The following is a 19,027-nucleotide window of genomic DNA, read 5'->3' on the forward strand; positions in this document are numbered from 1 at the left end:
TTCGAAACTGATAAGAACCAATAGGTTGATGAGTAATATCGACATCGCAATATCGAGTGCCCATCAAGTCTGGTCCCATCACTAGTGCAAAGCGAAAAGCAGAGATAGAAATAATAATTCGTGTTTTGTGTGCAGAGTGCAAAGGGTAAATAAGTTGCAATATCATCGCAATAGCCGTCGAGAGCCCCAAATACCCGATAAAGTGCCAGGATTTTTGGATATCCATATCGTGCGCGCCGCTCCACTGTTTTTCACCTTTGTTGACGTCGCATTGTCGTCATCGTCATCTTGTGACCGTGTCTATTCGAGTCCGAAAAAAGAAAGAAAAGAAAGTCTTAAAATATAGAAAAGAAAACTAGTTGGGGAGGAGGAGTCGCATACACAGACACACACACACATACACAGCCTAGCGGAGCCCCCAAACGCACACATACGGCAAACACACACACAGGCACAAACGAACATCCAAAGGCGAACTGCAGTGAAGCAACAAAAACAACAATAACACAGAAACATTGCAGGTGAGCGAAAGAGTAAGTGGGAGGGGGCCACAAACATATTGCTCGCTCTCTTTCTCTTTGGGGCTTCTTTTTCTTAAATAATAATTTTCGTAATTATAGATCCCCCTTGTCTAAATGTAATTCCCCGCTAACCATATTTTACTCTGCTTATTGATAGCGCTTCTTTGGTTTTTGTGTTTTTTTTTTCCTTTTTTTTATAATTTGATAACTGCCGTTAGCCGGTCGAGTGATTAGTCATAGTGGATTCGGGGTTGCCAGGGGCGTGGGTGGAAACAGGTTTATTTATGCGAGGGGGGCGTATGAGTAATGAATGAAGTTTCGCACATTCGTGTGCCCCCCAATCAGTGCGTCCGTGTGCGTGTGTGTGTGTGTGTGCGAGTAGTTTGAGTGTCACAAATGAAATCTAATCGCATTTCTGGCTCGTTATCACACGCACACAGTCGCAAAAAGCACCCATGTAGCCATTAATGCATATATATTATATACAAATGATACCTAATGTACGCCCGCATTTACAGCCGCTGCAGCAGCATTGGGAAATGCAACAGTGTCAGCGACTGGGGGGCTGAGGGGGATTGAGGAGGGGCCCGGCGATCGTGTCGCACAGTGGGCAGCATCAGCGGGCGAACAGTGACCTTCGTCGCCAGTAACTAGCCCTTTCCACCTGTTTGAGGTGCTAACAAACAAAAAAAAAAAATCTCAAGAGCTCAGATAACCGTAAACCAAAAGCAAACATTTCATTTGCGAAAGTAACGCAGATATCTTCAGACTGTGAAAATTCCATGAATACCAGATAAGCAGATGTTTACAAGCGACTTTTTGTTGTTATTATATTCTCTTGTTGTACATACATATGTATCTATTACTTTGCAAATAGATACTTGAGAGTCATACAGTAAAATAGTAATAGAAATTCGACAGTAACCCAAATATTTAATTAAAAAGAGCTCACAAATCGGTTAAAATATTTCGTATAGCATATATCAAGTATATTAATTCAAACCTGTAATCAATTGTTTATTTTTGTTAATACCAAGATTGTCAGAGAATTGAGTTCAACCTGTAGTGTTTAAATAAAAAAGCTTCCCTGCTGTTTAATGAGATAAAATAGTATATAGGAACACTAAGAGAGAACGATCTTTTGAGGGGTTACCGACAGGCTTTCATCAATATTTTTCACCTTAGCGGAAACATGCTAAACGTCTGACAATAATGCACGTCAAATAGCCTCGTGAATGTGGAATATTTTGCTCGCATTTAATTGCTTTTGGATATAACGAGCGATCGCAGAGTGATCAGTAACACCGCGCATATCAATCGACGAACACCTCACACGCAGTAGCTCCCCATTTTGAGTTAAGTTCGGTGTTTGGAGCATTTGGGGCGCTTGGGAAGCTTTTGCTGCCTCTGGCTACATACGTTCATTGAACCGCTGCCGTCAAGGCTCGCAGCCTTTGGAACAAAGTGATTCGCAACTCGTTCGCCATTCTGTTTGTTTTGATACCCACACAAGCGTAGCTGTATTATTTTGGCAATAAAACGGCGACGTTCAGCCGAAAGTCAAGTGCACCGAAACACAAAGAAAGCTTCGTCGTTGCTCTGTCTGCTGTCTGGCATTCAATTTGCTCAAGTTCAGGCCACCGTCACTACAAAAAAACAGACCACCATCCGCACACCGCACCACCCACTTTGTCTTGACTCTTGCACTTCATTTGCGTAGTGTTTTTTTTTGCCCTTCTTACTGCGCGACATTTAATTAAATTATTTTGCCTTCTTCGGGCGAAATGAAAACAAACAAACGAGGCACACAAACGGCCCTTTTTCACAGTGGATCGCTACTACGATCGGTCAATGAATTTCAGTGACCACTTACGAGTATTGCCCCCCATATATTCACTTGATTTCTCGCATAGCTCGAATGCCTGCGAAACGGGTTTTATCTGTAAGATACATTTTTGAGGCACCTGCCGCGATGGAGGATTGCCGGCTCTTCTCGATATGTGTCAAGTGCGTTGTTTACACGAAAAATAAACAGAAATAAATATAGACTCGTCGGACCGCATAAAGAACGGTGCTTATATCAGAAACTAAATGATTCTCCAGCTGTAAAACTGGTTAATAGTCGCCACTTAATTTGCAGCAGTGTTTTTGAGATTTTCTCTGGGTTAGCTGAGGTTAATTGCTAACTTAACTGCTGGAAGAGCTTTATTGAAATATCATTGTCCAGGCTCATTGTGTTATATAAGCTAATTTCTTCATTTATAAGTAATAAAAGCATTATTAAATATTTCTAAATTTATATCTAATCAAATTATGATAACTCGAATCAAGAAAGTGGTATGTTTTTCTTTGTTTTGGTCTTATCGATAACCTAATAAAACGTGGTATTCGCTTATCAAGTGTATGTTTGGCTTTTCTGTTTATAGCTGTTTATATTATTTTTAATAAATTTAACAACATTATAAAGTGTGTAAAGTGACTGGCGATTTGCGTTTATCTACTTTTCCCCAAACAAAGTCGTAAAATATAATTTGTACATATACGTGGTTATCTTATACTTAATCAGCTTCAATTCGCAACTGCGGCTTATTTGTGTACATTTGTTTTTCTTTACGGTCGAGTACCACATTACTCTAAATTCCTCTCGAATAGCTTTCGCTACTTTTGCAACTGAATCGATAACAATTTGATTAGCCGGTGTGCAGTTTTCGCTTTTAAAAATAGATGGAACAGCGCAAGGAAGGCGGTTGAAAATCAATTCATTTGCTATAAATTCTCGCTGTGGTTGTGGGTTGCCCTGCAATGCATAATGCAGTTTGGTCTGCACATTTGCATATCCAGACATAGCCGTAGACATTTGTCTGTCCACTTTTTGATTCCTGAGCCGTGGCTATTTGCACTTTTGCGGCTTCACGTTTCAGTCTGCCATGGGTTAAGTTCAAGCAGGGGCTCTAAATGAAAAGGGGTTTATGAGTTAAATGAGATAGGTTTCGGATATTCATTTAAATTGATTAAAAGATAAGATTCTTTAATCAGTTTCTCATAACATTTAGCAAAATGCTAAATGCAATAAATTTTGTACATATCCAAACTGTGTATATTGTCAATGGTTAAAATGAAGTTAACCCCTTTCGGTGGCAACAAATTAAGATTGTATAAAATGATATGTATATTAACTTATTTCTGTGCAGTGTATTTCCTAGTCGACTAGGAAATGTCAAAGGGAATACTCTTTGCCATGAGTTGTTTTAATTTTTTTTTGCCATGCTTTTCCTTTCCGTTTGCTTTTTGTTTGCCCGCAAATTGAATTATTTCTTCTAGAGGCCTTCGGACTGGGTGTATCTAGTATTGTAAAGTCTGGTGCGGTTTTTAAAGCAGCGCTTTAAAATCTCAGGGTTTCGTATCTCAATTTTTTGTTTTAACATATGCTTTCACTCTTTTTGTTTGGTGCACTTGAGTTTGGCGAATATTTAATCAATTAATTTGTGTGTTTTGCACAAATCGACATTTGACTATATATAAATATGTATATCCGTATGTGTACTCTTTTACTATGTATTTTGATTGTATTTATCTTGTATCTCATATATAGCTTGCTTTGGAGCACTTAAACAGCAATAAACATAAACCAAAACGAATTTAAATACAAAAAGAGCAAAAGAATCTATAGCTTATTCAAGCAAAAGTCCAAAGTTTCTGTATAGAAAATAAAAAGCCAAGTCAAACGCAAAAACAAACGAAAAGTAAGTCTCAATGTTAATACATCTTATATAACTTCAATTTCTTTTCCACAACAAAAAAAGTATATAAAAAACGCCAATTATAAATGGGACATATTGAACATATTCAATCCGATTCGATTTGAAACTTGAGTTTCAACTCTCACCACACCGAGCAGCAACACAGAGCAGCAAAACTCACCAAACAGATCACGTAACACCTTCCACATACGTTCCACTCCCACTGGAACCGATTCGTCTTCACCGTTTCTGTTTGTTTTTGTTCAGATTTTGTAGTCCGAAACACACATAACACTTTAGATTCGGAAACATTTCAAAACCTTTGCAGAAACTGTCAAAATAAAAAAAAATCAACGCAAAATCCCAAATTTACCACACACCGATTCGCATCAACATCAAAGCGGAACTCTGCGATAGCAAAACTAAACCTAAGATCAAATAACCCCTTCCACAATCCAACCGATAAACCCTGTACTCCACCAAACGGTTGGATCAAGAACATATAGCCATGTTAACACCCCTTTCCATCCTTCTTGTCACACAGTGAGAAAGCAAAAGGACGATATGCAGGTCAATGTCGCTGGTCTGCGCAGAAACATCAAGAACCTTGCGCACAACTACTCCGATGCCCAGGTGAGTGGTCTCCATGATCCACAAACCAATTCAACTATTTAAAACATACATTTAACATCCATCCAGGTCAAAGTGCGCGAGGCCACCTCGAATGACCCGTGGGGTCCTTCGGCCGCCATCATGGGCGAGATAGCGGACCTCACCCACAATGTGGTTGCCTTTTCGGAAATCATGCAGATGATCTGGAAGCGTCTGAATGACCACGGCAAGAACTGGCGCCATGTGTACAAGGCACTCATTTTGCTGGAGTATCTGATCAAGACCGGCTCGGAAAAGGTGGCCCAGCAGTGCAAGGAGAACATCTTTGCCATTCAAACCCTGCGGGAGTTTGTCTACTTCGAGGAGGGCAAGGATCAGGGAACCCATGTTCGTGAGAAGGCCAAGCAGCTGGTCACCCTCCTCAAGGATGACGAGCGACTAAAGAACGAGCGTGCGAAGGCGCTGAAGGCCAAGGAGAGATTCGCTCAGAATCCGAGTGGATTCGGCAGCGATGGTTATATCGATGGACCATCACAACGAGACCTGCCGCCAGGGTGGCAGGAGGAGCCACCCAAATCGGTTTCCGAGCTGGAAATGGTTCGTCCCCAGACGGCGGGCGAGGAGGAGCTGCAGCTCCAGCTGGCCATGGCCATGTCCCGAGAGGAAGCGGAGCAGGAGGAGGCCAAGCGGCGCAGTGATGATGTGCGCCTGCAACTTGCGCTCAGCCAAAGTGAGCAGGATTTCAAGTGAGTGGAAATTGTGAAATACAATACTTCCGATTCTTATACTAATAAAATTACGTAATCTATTAGGGATCCAAACGGACGTCCTATTCCTGCGCCCAAGAAGGAGGAACCACAGAGCCACTTACTGGATCTGCTGGATATTTCTCTGGGCGCTACGAGTATCTCGAGTCCGCCGCTAGGCGCTGCAGGCGGCGCCCCTGCGGCTGTAGTTGATCCCTGGGCCACACCTGGTCCCCGAGCTCCCAGCCAGTTGTCCGATCCCTGGTCGGGTACATCCTCGCCACAAGTGGATCCCTGGAATCCCTCCGCTGCCCCGCGAACCATCATGGGTGCCGGAGTGCCGATGAGTTCGGCGCCATTGGGTGCAGCAGCTGGAAACGATGCCTGGGGAGCACGCACTCAGTCGCCATCGGTGGCCTCGGGCTCCTCCAACGAGGGTTGGCTGCAGACCAATGGCAATGCCAACCAAAATGGACGTGGAGCCACCCCGGCCGGTGCTCCTGCTGAAGGCTGGCTGGTAAAATCAACTGCTGCCGGAGCTTTAGGAGCTGCGCCCGTAAACCATGCGGCAAATAATGGTAGCTCATCTTCGGATCCCTGGCTAGCAGAGCCAGCAGCATCAGCGGCAGGAGGAGCAGCAGCAGCAGCTGCCTTGGCAGATCCCTGGGCAGCAGGAGCAGCACCTCAGGCGGGTGTGGGGGCACTGGATGATCCCTGGAAAGCCCTGGGAACTGGTGCCATAAAGGTACGCGGTGTTTTAATCTTTAATTTGATAATAAAATTTAAATTTTTGTTATGTAATGTTAAAAATACTCTTGTCAATTTCAGAAACAGTCACCCGAGTTTGATGAGTTCGACTTGATTACCAACCGGAACAAGAGTGAGCACAGCAATTCCAACGCCTCCAACAACAACAATGGTAAGGCAATTGTATGAAAACAACAGAACTTTCGAGCTTATCACCGTAAAACCATTTCCAGCTTCTCTGCTTGACGACATGGATCCGCTATCTGCGAACTACGGAAATGGAGCTATAAACAGCAGTATGCATCCGTCGACGGGCGCCACGGCAAAGAAACCTATAAAGGATGCCCATTCTTTCCTCGGGGAGAACTCTGCGCTTGTTAACCTGGATAATCTGATCAAACCGATTGCGCCACAAACGCAAACGGGTAATCAGCCGACGTACAATCCCTTCAGCGACAACGTAGTGCCACCCAAAACGAATCTATTCCAGCAACAGCAGCCAGCCGTGAGTTGAATTTTGGATTCGATTTAAATAGATATAGATTTGCTTATAATTTCCTTTTTCGATTACTTCCAGGTGCCGTCCATCAATCAGCTGAAACAACAGGCCCCGTTTTCAGTCAGCATGAACCAAGATCCCTGGGCACCTGTAATGGGTGGCGTTAGTGCGACTTCACAGGTGAGTTGCCAGAATTTGGAGGATTTTGTGCGTCTGCGGTGTTAGGGAAACTCTGCGTTCTTTTTACTTATATTTTAATTATTTTAATTGAGGTTTTGCTCTCTGATGACTTATCGATATTTCTGTTTCTGTCTTTGAAACTATCTTATCATTTCACGTCTGCATTTTGTTTCCTTATACTATCGTTTGTCCTTCTGTCATTTCGTTTTGAGCAACTGTTGCATGTAAAACCCGATATCCCAGCCAAGACTTCCGCCTCCCGTACGTCCCACTAGCCTCAATTTGGGGCCCTCGTCCGTGGGTGAATTTCAGCTGTTGAATGCGTTTAGTAATCCCATCATTCCCTCCGCCAACATCCCCCAGCCACAGGCCAATTCGCAGGTCTACAATTATGCGTATCAAAGCAACAGCAGCAGCACCACCACCAATATCCTTGGTAATAGCAATATTCCGAGCAATATGAACAGCTCCACCAGCAACAGCACCATACACAGCTGCTACGCAAGTCCGAGTCCGGGTGTCGATGGCATTCGCAACATGGATATATTCAGCGAACGTCCATACTATAATAGTCCAACAGCACCTGCTGATGATAGCTATGTGTACAACAGCAAGGATAATAACAATATCAACAGCAACTATGGTACTCCCAGACTTTATTCAAGCTATGCTGCCAGCTATAGCAGTGCCCTATCCGAATCACTGGCCGAAACCCCTGGAATTAGCGTTGCTCCCCTGGGTTTTGTGGCCGATCCTGTCCTGAGTTTTGGCCCCCCAACCTCGTCGGCCAACTGCAAGCTGGAAGTGAGTTTGCTGTCGCTAAAGCTGTCGCTGCTGCCCTTTCCACACTACAACCTTTGCCAGAAATTGTTGTTTATTGTTTAGCTTGCATTATTATTTATTTCGTTGATTTAGTTTTTGTTTGTTTGTTTGAGTACAATGAGCTGCTGATGGGGGAGTGCAGCAAAGGGTTTTCCATGCTGCTTCCCGAAGAACACATACTCATCCTAACCAGAAGCTCTGCTAAAACCCAGTTGATCCATAATATTTTCTAATTGTAGCCATCAATGGAGGCTTGGACGCTTAAATAAAACATACACTAAGCAATAAATGCAAATGGGTAAAATGTTTTTCGAATGTGCATGTTCTGCTATTTAACTTGTAGAATTACCTCTAACAACTAAAACTATTAAACCAATAATGTAAACCCTGTAGTTGGCTCAAATAACTTAAAACTCATGCATGTCGTTTGCTTACTTTTAGTAACTTAGCTTACGCGTACTGAACTATTGGAATCAAACTAATGAGACATTGAATTTTGCAGCAAAATAACAACATGCCGTGGATCAAGCCGGAAGCAACTACAAATCCGTTTTTGTCGTAAATTGGCGCCGATCAATCAACAACAATGTAAGCAGGAGCAGGAGCAGTGGCAGCAGCGGAATCATCAATTAAGGAAAAAGTCAACTAATAAAGACCTGACTGGTGTATAAGAAGCTGTCCAATAGCGTTAGCAACAATAGCAGCAGAAGCAACCAACTTTAGCTCTACATAACTGCAGAGAGGGAAATATGAATTAATTAATAAATTATGTGTAAGGAAGTATTATTAAAGTGTAAAATATGTGATGTATGTGAGAGAGAAAGCCAAGATCCAGCGAAATAGAAATTGAGGAGTTTAAATAGAACCAGCAACGACACCCAGCCAAGATGAGTAGAGAAGTTTTGCGCAGGAAGCTTACGATTAAACTGAACTTGAGTCTTAAAACATTTGCAATAACTAAATCTGTAAACCAAACCATAAGAAATCGCAAGGCATCCCCGAAGCCATTCAGCTGACTATGAAATTACTCTCCCTACGATTCACACTCTAATTTTAATCATTTTTAAAGCTCATGGGTATATGTGCCCCCCTTTAGTTGAGTGGTTGTTGGGGAATCCTTCACTGTCAGTCTTCAAGTACTTCCTTAGTTGATCACTTACTGTTAATTAATTTCTATCCTTATTGGGGGAAGAACCGAGTAGGCAGTTGGTAAGAGGAGATACAATCGAGTCCAGAACTAATGATGCAAAATGAAATTTAAAAAAATTGTTATATAGCTTTAAAGAATGCATTGGTAAAGAGAACATGTGCAGAGCCATGTTCAACAAATTATATGTGCTTGTAATTGTAAATTTTTTACGTTCATTTTTGTAAAATTTATTGTGCGCGCATGCTGCAGAAACCAAATACAATTATTAATGGCTTTTGGCTATCGATTTTTAAACACATTTTTACGATTTTTTCGAGTTGACAGTTGATTTGTTTGTGCATTCGCTTTTGGTCCACCTTCAAGTCACCAATGCATACGCGAGTTTGCTGTTGAACATTTTTATAGCAATTAGTTTAAAATTTACAAAAACCTTTGAACACATATACAAAGAACAAGATTACAAGAGCAAATCGAAAACTAAAACAAAGCAAAAACAAAAACAAAACGATGGTATACATTTAGGCTAGAATACGTAACGAATTGTATAAGCGTAACTTAATGATAAACAAAATATACATATATATATATATAAAAGAAAGCCGATTCGGTGTGAAATTATGCTTAAGAGATTTACATGCCTGACTAGCAAGCGTATACACCCCCACAACGCTGATAACCTTTTATATATATGAAGACACACACACACACCCCCAAAAATCACATATACACTTGCAAAACTGCAAATTTTAAGCATATTTTCATATTATTAAAATTTTATTTTAACTAAAAAAAAAAGAAGCGAAGAAAATCCATGTAAAAGTCAGACCACTTTTGATGCTCCCATTGCACAACTAAGCGGGTGGCGACTGAGTGTGCCAATGCCCGGGGGCCTCCACTTGACAGCCAGCGCCGGCATTCAACACTTTGTTGGGGCATCACACTCATGTCGGATACACCGGGCCACGGCACAGGCACAGACAATCCCAATACCAATCCGCATCCGAATCACCAGCAAACCCGATCCCGATCCCAGCAGCAACGGCAGCACGATTATGTTAATTCCGGGGGCCGCCAGAGTGCAGCATTAACGGAGCACGCCCACCGCATATGGCAGTGATATTTTGGCCAGCTGGGATTGGGATTGGAATGGGGATGAGGATGAGGATGGAGCTGGGGATGGGGATGGAGATATGGATATGGAATCGGGATGGGGCTGGATATTAATATGGATTGCTGGATGCTGTGGCTGTTGCGCAAGTGGCCAGCTAGCTGGCAGGCTGGTTTCGGTTTTGATATTTGACATGCGCCAGGGGCCATCAGGAAACTTCGTTTAAATGAAATCAAAATGCACAAATACATAATTTACACAAATTTGCCGTCGAGCGGCGGTTGCAAGTTTATCGCCTTGGTTGGGCACGAGAAAGAGCGGCTTCTCTCAGATGGCTGGGAAAACGCTGGCGGATTGTATAATGCATCGGGTATTCCAGGAGCGATGAGCATCCAGCAGATGCAGGAAGAACTGCTTTCCGAGCAACGAGTTGTACAATGAGAAAAAAATAAATAAAAGCCCAACAACCTTGTATATAATATTCTTTAATTTTTGCTATCACTTTCCAGGACGTTGAAGATCCAGGTTACATAGTTGGCTAGTCTAGTGTACACCCCTGGAAAATGTGGGTCAGCACAGCCATGAGCAAAGGAAACGATCCCATAGCTACTGCCGCGGTGAACCAATGGAGCCCCAGAGTCCCCGTAGCAGTGATCTCGTCCAGCTGCCGCTGCACACACCATATCATCCGTAATGGGACGGTGCAGATGCGAATACAGTCGCTGGCAACGTCTCTGATCAATAACTTCCACCATGGTGCCACGTAGTCTGGGCTCCGATTCACTGTCATTGGCATTTGGAGTGCCCCAACCGGCAACCAAGAGGGTTCTTGGAAGTATATTAAGACCCGGCAGAGGCAGCTTCACCACCTGAATATTTTCTCCCAAAGTGAAGGATTTACCTATCTTCAACAGGGCGATGTCGTTCTCCAGAGTCCGTAGATTAAAATCTGGATGGAGGATAACACTCTCTACGTCTCTTTCCTGACCACCCTCATCAGTGAAAGTGGATCCTGCACGAACGGAGTAGCTGCCTGGATAGTGGACACAATGTCCAGCCGTGACCAGCCACTGAGACGTAATCAATGCCGAACTGCAGCTATAGTTGCCATGCACCATGATCGAGGCCAGCCATGGTGTTAGATGAATGGGCAGCTCCACTCCACCCACGATCCGTTCCTGGGGCGTTGAAGCCCAGGTTTTATGGCCACAAATGAGCAGTAAAATCAACGCCAACATTTTCATCAGCCGTACAAAAACAAATGGTCCGTAAAGCACCAATAATGGCCGATAACTGAAAGTCGACTTCTTGACCCCTTGGTGCGAACTCTACTTTGCTAGCTGGGAATCAAGAATGCTAATGACCTCCAGGTTTGGCATGTGACCTACTGTTTTTGGCATGAATATTAATTGGCCGAATTCTTTCACTTGGGGGCATGATAACCCAGTCTTAAGCATGGATTTATGTTTGAACAGAAATCTATTAATATTACTAGTAACAAAAATTTTCGTTTGTTTAATGTATTCCTTTATTATAATTTATTCTTAAAATATTGAAGTTACTATTCAAGTTATCTTACAAAAGCAACAGATCAATTTGAAATAACTGGTATTATAATCTAAATCTTTAAAGAAACTGATGGACTTTTTGTTTGACTGTTTCTGCATAAATTAGAATTTAATATTTTTTTGCGACCTTCTTAATCCAGCGAGTATATTGCAGCACATTGACATACACTCCCGGATACTTGGCATTGGCACAACCAATTCCGAATGATGTTACTCCGTAGAGCACGCCCTTATGAACAAGTGGACCTCCGGAGTCTCCGGAGCAAGTGTCTCGGTTCTTTCGCTTGGCGCAGATCATTTGCTTGTAGATCTTGATACCAGTGCCCCGATAATCCTGCTGGCACTTGGCTCGATTCACCCTGCAGACGATGACACCCCGCAGATATCGCTGGGCATTCTGGGCGTTGGCTGAGGTGAGACCCCATCCGCTGGCCAGGTAACATTTGGGAAATCGCTTGGTTTTTGTGGAGGGCAGCTTCACCTTCTGGACACACCGACCGAGTTTCAATGGAGTCTTCAGCTTCATCATGCACAAGTCATTCTTCATGGTGTATTCACTGTAGTTCGGATGGCACACAGTTTTCTGAACCTGTACCAGCTGACCACCTCTCCTCTGCTGCGTTGATCCCGCTCGCACGGTATAACTACCAGGATTGCCAATTTTGCAATGCTGGGCAGTTAGAATCCATCGCCGATTGAGGATAACACAACCGCAAATGAAGTAATTATTGTAGTGAAGAGCACACTGGTATGGGGCTCTGGTGCACTTGATCTTCTTGCCGTTCACAATTCGAGTGGGCAGATAGTCCTGTGCATCCAATGCATTTATGGCGGGGTTAGTGGATATATTTCCAGGCAAAATGGTCTGCGGCTCAATTCGTGGATCCTTGTAAAGCAGATAGTGGGTGCCATTGTCGACGTAGTAGCCACTCCAATTGTTTGGTTGACCACCTGCCAGCAGGATCCACAGACTCGCAATAAGAACTATTCCCGATAAACTCGCAATCATCCTAAAACACGTTTCTATAACCGATCGGAGCAACGATCGCCTCTCGACTGAACCATCTTAGAACAATGGCTCACCTTTTGACCTCTTAGTTCTCGGATCTTTTATCTTTTTATATTTTATATTTGCTGACCATTTATCTTTAGCTTCGTTGAAGTAGGCTAAGCTAATTAGCGGGTTCTGGGCAAAAAATTAACCCGCAGCGCTTAGCTCGAATTTGAAATGCTGTCAAATTGTTGTCATAAGCGTGATTAATTTATTTTAAATCAAACATTTTAATTTAGGTAATTGCTTTATAGTATGCCGAAGATTGATATTAGACAGCCATGAAAAGTTTTGGAAACTTAATTTAATTTTACTTTTATTACTAAAATACTTTTCTGCGCTCAAGATAAGGTTGTGTCCAATAAGTATAATACAGTTTAATTTATATTAATAATTGTGTATGACCTTTTTAATCCAAGGCACGTATCGCTTGCAGTTGACATAAACACCGGGATAGTTTTTGTTGGCGCAGCCAATGCCCCAGGACACGATGCCAAAAAGGACACCGCTGCTGGTCAACGGACCACCAGAATCTCCGGAACAGCTATCCTTGCTTGTTCGACTGGCGCAGATCATATCCTTGTATATTTGGAGTCCGGCTTTTTTGTACATATTCTTGCACTTTGACCGTTTCACATAGTCGAGTTGCACGCGACGCAGATAGCGTTGGACATTTTGGGCACTCGCCGAGGTAAGACCCCATCCGCTAACTACGAACTTTTTGGGAAATGTCGTAATTTTGGTGGAGGGCAGTTTCACAGGCCTAACACATTTGCCAAAGTAGACCGGCGATCTCAGTTTCATCATGGCCAGGTCGTGTCGCATGGTGTACTCATCATATGACCCCAATGCCACGATCTTACTCACATGGCGCAGCTGACCACCGCGTCGCTGTTCATCCGATCCCACTCGCACGGTGTACTTTCCTGGTGGTCCAAAGAAGCAGTGGTGGGCAGTGAGGACCCAAATTCTATTGATGATCACACAGCCGCAAACAAAATATCCTTCGTAGTGCAGGGATCCCTGAAAGGGAGCTTCTGTGCACGCAATCCTTTTGCCATTGACGATTCTCGTTGGAAAACTCTCCTGGGCTTCCAAGGCGTTGATAAAAGGATTCGAGGATATATTTCCAAAGTTTGGTGTTGAAGCGATATCCTGAGTCTTTTCGTACAGCAAGTAATGAGTTCCATTGTCCTTGTAGTATCCTGACCACGAAGGATCCCTTTCACGTCCTTCACTTCCTGATCCGAGCAGTAGTAGTGCCGCACAAATGGCTAGCTCTAGTGACCTCTGATACATTTTGGTAACCGCTCGAGTCGAAGAACGCGAATTGACTGAAAGGAACTTATTCTTTCAAGTCACCTTTCGACCTCTTGATAACCGATGTGGATCTAAAAACCAGTTTTTCGTTTTGCCATTTTTGTTTAAATTTATAAAATAGGTCAAATGTTAAATTTGCAATTTGTAATCCTTGTCGTTTGAACGCGGTTTGGTGTAGTAGAGAATCTTTAAATGAAGTCATCCGAATGAATGCCAAATTAAAAATGTATTTCAGGTTTCTTTCTTGGGTTCTTTGTATATTTAAAATCGTAAAATATGCAATTTATACACCACTCTGAAGAAGTTTTACACTCTATTGAAATTTACAATTTTTATGTTTAGGAAGCAGATTAAATAATCTTTTTATTCGCTTGTGCGATTTGTCAAGAAAGTGAAATGAAGGTGGTCTCTGACTTCTTCTTTATTTATTGCTGCTGGTGGTAATAACCCCTTTTCACTTCTGGATTTTTTGTGGCAGGTTTCCGCTGCCCATTTTTGGTAGGGCGCCGCTTCCGCATGACTCCGCTTCGACTCAGACTCCAACTCAGGAGAAGACAAAACAATAAAACTATTAATTTAAGTACGTTTTGTGCAGTTTAATTATGTGCGAAATCACAGGGGTAACAATGGATGTGGACACGGCCGGGCAGGAATAATTAGGCAGGCGCATTCGCACAAAAGTGAAAGGAGCACTTGGACTTGGAGCACGAGGTCCAGGTTTAGGCCATAATGGTGCCGCCGATAATTATGTAAGCAGGCAGCAGAAATTCATTAGCTCGGCGCCTATGCAAATTTCTTTTTGCCCCGCTCCTTAAATTGCATTTACGCGGGAGCTGCCAGCTGCCAGATAGCCGATAACGTTGGCATTTCATTCGTTTTCTTGCCGAGATTACTCGCTTATCGCTAACTGGAATGCCATTTTTTTTTATGTTCGCGCAGAAAAGGAGCGGGAGGAGCTTCAATGTGGCCTACGGGCCATGTGGGCCAGCAATAATATCCGCACTGTTTCGTGTGGCGAAAAGCGTGAAGAATCGCAATTTGTATGGTTTAATTAAAAAATCTGTCAAATGCCAGTTTGTGTGCTCATTAATGGGTCTCTGAGGCACGGCCCCCAAACAGCGAAATCATGCTTGACATAGCATGAACCCGGGTTCCAATAGACCATGCCGTTCCACATCGCGATATTATGCTCGATATGTGCGGCTCACGTTGATGTCTGGCGGCAGATGGGGGAACTGCCTGCCTGCCTTTCTGCCTGCACCTTTGACAAAACGGCAAAACAAAAGACTCAGGCAACGAACCTGGTTATTACGAGCCTGTCGCGGCGGCTCTTGCTCTTGCGCTTGCATAATAGGAACTTTTTGGCCAAATTGATTTTTAATTATGGCTTTGCCAAAAAATATGTTGAAATACCAAACTGACAGAACAGACAGCCCGTTCTGGGAAGGTTGCAACTTTGAGAACTCCAGATTTTAAAAGGCGGCACTGAACAAGCTGCTGAAGCTCTAATGAATTTTTGAGTATTTTTGAATCTAAATTTAAACTGGAGGAAATACTCATACTTTTCCAACTAAATATTACTTATGTTGTATCTTATTATGTTTATTAGGGTAATAATTTCAGGATATCGAAGAAAAGTTATTGTGATTTATAAGAAAAATGAAATTCCAAAACGCGATGTGACTGCATGAGGTCATCCAGCCGACAAATTCGTAGTAAAAGAAATAAAGATATCTCGTTATGATCTCCTGGATTACCCGCAATTCGGTGGCAGCAATTAAGCCATTACAGTGCTCTCTGCAGACAACTTTCATTTTCTGGCATAATTGAAACATAATTTTTGTAGTGTAAAATCGCACCGGCCGGCACTCGAACACGCCAACAAAAATTTCACCCATTTCGCACGTTTCATGTCGATCCGAGCCGTTAGTTAATCATTTGATGGCATTGCGCAGCCTTTTTGTCAAGTCAGCACGCGAGTCGCACCCGACCAGTCGCCAGATATCGGCAATTATCACCGGAGCCATCAGCTGCCGATAGTGATAGCAAGCTCGCAGTGCCCCAGACTCCACGCTCCACGCTCCATGCCATTTCGATCTGGCCAGACGCACCCAGTACCTCCTAGCTCAGCCTCCACAGACCCTCCTGTCCTGGCCGGGATCCGCCCATCACTTGGAAGAATTGTGACATTTAGGCACAACAAATCATAGCAGGCAAGATCATTAGATTGCACAGCTAGAAAGTTATGGGTTTTTACTATAAACTAATGAAAATAAGTGGGATTATTTGGAGTAGTGCTTTTAAAATAACAAATTATTAACAAGTGCAACAAAATATTAAGTATCTTCATAAGCTTAGGCTAGAACTTGGCTTAGAAACTAACGATCTAATCAGTTTATCTATCTATTTTAAAAAGGTAAACTTGGGCCATGTCCAGACTCCGCTCTCAATTTTCATTAGTGATCTAGATTTTTTCCGAGTGTCTTTGTCTGCCTCGTTTTGTATGTCAATGGGTGTATAGAAATCGAAAGTTTCACACTTGTCAATTAAGTGTACCGAGTGGTGGCTCTTGTTGTTGCCGTCTCCACACTTCATCATGCGACTGGGGCGGCACTGAACCGCGATGTTGGAATTGGTGGAGCTGCAGTTGAAAAGCGGCTGTCAATGAAAATGAAATTTTATTGAGATTTTTTTCCGAAACCCCCTGCTACTCTTCGAAATTAATTAGAAAAGTGCCTGCATTTGTATCGCCGGCCGTGTGTGTTTGGGTAGCTTAATTGCTTTGACGTCTCATGTGTGCGTGGTGGTTATATAAGTCGTAAAATACTTAAGCCATAATAATCACCAATTGGAAACGACTATCACTTTTACCATCGATCGAACGAATGCACAACGAACGACTGCTCCATCGCATAAAGCTAACAAGCGAAAATCGCTGACTCTTCTAAGCGATTCTGGTGTGGGGGGCAGCAGTGAAAGTGATCGCTCCACGGGAGCGGGTGACAATGTTGCAACCGGGCAGACCGTTTTCCTTATGCCTACTTACGCAATCAATCTCATCCGTCAGCGGCATGATCGGCAACTCCTCGATCTGCTCCCGCTGCTCATTAAACGCACATAATTGTTATATCGCTGACTGGGGCACCTACCACCGAATGCGCCGACCGGTTGCATTCAATGGCCAAATTTGGTTAAATAATGCACTACCACTGTTGGCCACTGGCCACTTTTACCGCACCGAAAAAAAGAGCGCAACGAAAGCGAAAGTTCTTTTGTGTTGCGTTTAAACCGAAAACGAACGAGAAAAAAGGCTCCTTCGATTCGATTCTTATCGCCCCGCTTTTTACGCTGCACTCCGCTGCCAGATCGGCAGATTTATGCACTTTTCATTTCACTTACCAGCCTTACCAACAAGCACTGCAACAAGCGCTGGCTGCAAAACAACATCGACCACATGAAACGATGCCGTGGAGCCGGCAACTTTCTTCGGCACTCCATCCAAATTATTATGCGCATATGGGGGCGCCAACATTGGGACACCGGGACACCCGATTCATCGCTCCAGAGGAGCCTCCTCGCCCGATTCTTTAAACTGCCACTTGCACTTGACCGAGCAAGAAGGTCCAGGCGGACCACATATGAATACGGATGCACAGTGGAGAGGTAAAGTGGATTTTTAATTAGTTATATTTCTTAGAATTGAATAAACGTGGAAAAGATTTTAATGGATTTTGCGGGATCATGCTATCAGCATTAGCTCGAAATTTTTAGATACTTTAAGAAGTCTAACTTGTTGATTGTGCTGAGTCAACCTAATTGTTGTGTACCTCAAAGAATGAAGTATAGAACAGGAAATTATGGTAAAATATATAAACTTGCATATATATTTTTATCTGCAATAAGTTACTTAAATGTAAAGTTATTGTTGACCACTGTACGAGGGCCACCCAGAATGTGCGACAAACTGGGCCCCAATTAAGTTTGCAGCATTTTAATCGAATCGATGCGTTTTCGGGCATTAAGTTTCGATTTGCAGTTGGTCAGTTGGTCCGTGGCCGATCGGCCATAAATTCAATCAGGCGTGGCCACTGCCAGAGATCGAGATCGGCCAAAAGGTGTACGATGTGCGATGGGCAGACGATGTCCATATATTTTCCCATTCCCCCCAACGTTTCAGTTGACATTGGCTTAAAATATTTGGAGTAAAACTGATTTAATTGACGTTGACGTTGCGTAATCTCCAGGCATTGGCCATGGCCCTGCCAATTGGCCGCCGCATCCTGTCATTCCAGGGCGATAACAGCGGCAATCAACTGGACAATAATGTGGCATAATTGGCCAGCCCAGGTCGGATTTAAACTGGGCCCGAACGGCTGGGCTTAAACTGGGTTAGTGGCGCCGGCGCCAAATCCCAAAAAAACTTGAAGCGGCATCGGGGCAAAAAAAAACCAAAACAAAGCAACCAAAGGCCCAGGGAAAAAGTGCAGAAAATGGAGCCAGATCGAGCGACCAGTTCGTGTCATGTGATTTTTATCGTTAATAGGAAACAACTGCAGCAGCAGCCAAAACCAAATCCAAATCCAAAGAGACAAGTACAAAGCCAAGCGCCGCCGATTGTTGCAGCTTGGCTAGTCTACATCGAACTGCGACTGGCAGAGCAACAAATGTTGCATTGACATGAAAAGGGTTTTTATTCAATTGCTGGCAACATGCTACGCCGCACATAAAAAGGAATATAAAATACAAATAAAATTGTAGGCGCTGTGAGTCAGTCTGCACAGAAAAAGGAAGATTTATATGCTCATATTGAGTAAAATTAGCAATTTGTATAGATATTAAATAAGGGGGTTCGGGCCACCAAATTTGTATAAAAATATTCATTGCTCTTAAAAATAATTTAAGTTGAACTATTGCGTTTTCTAATGTGTGCATTTAATTATTTGCATAAATAGATTACCATTTT

At 43.1% G+C, this 19,027-nt stretch overlaps 4 protein-coding genes across 9 annotated transcripts; 1 reads left to right on the forward strand and 3 right to left on the reverse strand.

The window, feature by feature from the left end:
* The first annotated feature begins 71 nt into the window (after nt 1-71).
* LOC6533337 (epsin-1) lies at nt 72-9,315 on the forward strand. Of its 6 annotated transcripts, none has more exons than XM_015194436.2 (10): nt 72-521; nt 4,114-4,264; nt 4,806-4,894; nt 4,961-5,619; nt 5,686-6,364; nt 6,448-6,538; nt 6,600-6,871; nt 6,944-7,045; nt 7,289-7,849; nt 8,370-9,315. In XM_015194436.2, coding segments are annotated over exons 2-10 (2,514 nt in total). In that variant the 5' UTR covers nt 72-521; nt 4,114-4,263; the 3' UTR covers nt 8,430-9,315. The 6 variants fall into 6 exon arrangements, with proteins under 6 accessions (XP_015049922.1, XP_002094063.1, XP_015049919.1 ...); XM_015194433.2 differs by having other exon boundaries at nt 73-521; nt 7,409-7,849; XM_015194438.3 differs by lacking the exon at nt 7,289-7,849 and adding an exon at nt 8,107-8,165 and having other exon boundaries at nt 73-521.
* A 24-nt stretch (nt 9,316-9,339) lies between these two features.
* On the reverse strand, nt 9,340-11,398 carry LOC6533339 (trypsin beta). Its single transcript, XM_002094029.3, has one exon. It carries the CDS (start codon nt 11,367-11,369, stop codon nt 10,611-10,613), a length of 759 nt encoding a protein of 252 aa, XP_002094065.2. The 5' UTR covers nt 11,370-11,398; the 3' UTR covers nt 9,340-10,610.
* Nucleotides 11,399-11,794: 396 nt separating this feature from the next.
* LOC6533340 (trypsin-3) lies at nt 11,795-13,019 on the reverse strand. Its single transcript, XM_002094030.2, has one exon. The coding sequence runs from the start codon at nt 12,700-12,702 to the stop codon at nt 11,803-11,805; it is 900 nt and encodes a 299-aa protein (XP_002094066.1). The 5' UTR covers nt 12,703-13,019; the 3' UTR covers nt 11,795-11,802.
* An 87-nt stretch (nt 13,020-13,106) lies between these two features.
* LOC6533341 (trypsin alpha-3) lies at nt 13,107-15,215 on the reverse strand. The gene has a single exon (XM_002094031.2). It carries the CDS (start codon nt 14,041-14,043, stop codon nt 13,132-13,134), a length of 912 nt encoding a protein of 303 aa, XP_002094067.1. The 5' UTR covers nt 14,044-15,215; the 3' UTR covers nt 13,107-13,131.
* Nucleotides 15,216-19,027: the final 3,812 nt, after the last annotated feature.

This window comes from Drosophila yakuba, chromosome 3L, assembly GCF_016746365.2.
Source record: "Drosophila yakuba strain Tai18E2 chromosome 3L, Prin_Dyak_Tai18E2_2.1, whole genome shotgun sequence".
NCBI lineage: Eukaryota > Metazoa > Arthropoda > Insecta > Diptera > Drosophilidae > Drosophila > Drosophila yakuba.

Excerpts from the sequence above, each read along its gene's own strand:
- LOC6533337 (XM_015194436.2), top strand. Across the intron at positions 4,895-4,960 it reads ACAACTACTCCGATGCCCAG|GTCAAAGTGCGCGAGGCCAC; the intron begins GTGAGTGGTCTC and ends ACATCCATCCAG. Across the intron at positions 7,046-7,288 it reads GCGTTAGTGCGACTTCACAG|CCAAGACTTCCGCCTCCCGT; the intron begins GTGAGTTGCCAG and ends CCGATATCCCAG.
- LOC6533339 (XM_002094029.3), bottom strand. The coding sequence starts at position 11,369 with ATGAAAATGTTGGCGTTGATTTTACTGCTCATTTGTGGCCATAAAACC.
- LOC6533340 (XM_002094030.2), bottom strand. The coding sequence starts at position 12,702 with ATGATTGCGAGTTTATCGGGAATAGTTCTTATTGCGAGTCTGTGGATC.
- LOC6533341 (XM_002094031.2), bottom strand. The coding sequence starts at position 14,043 with ATGTATCAGAGGTCACTAGAGCTAGCCATTTGTGCGGCACTACTACTG.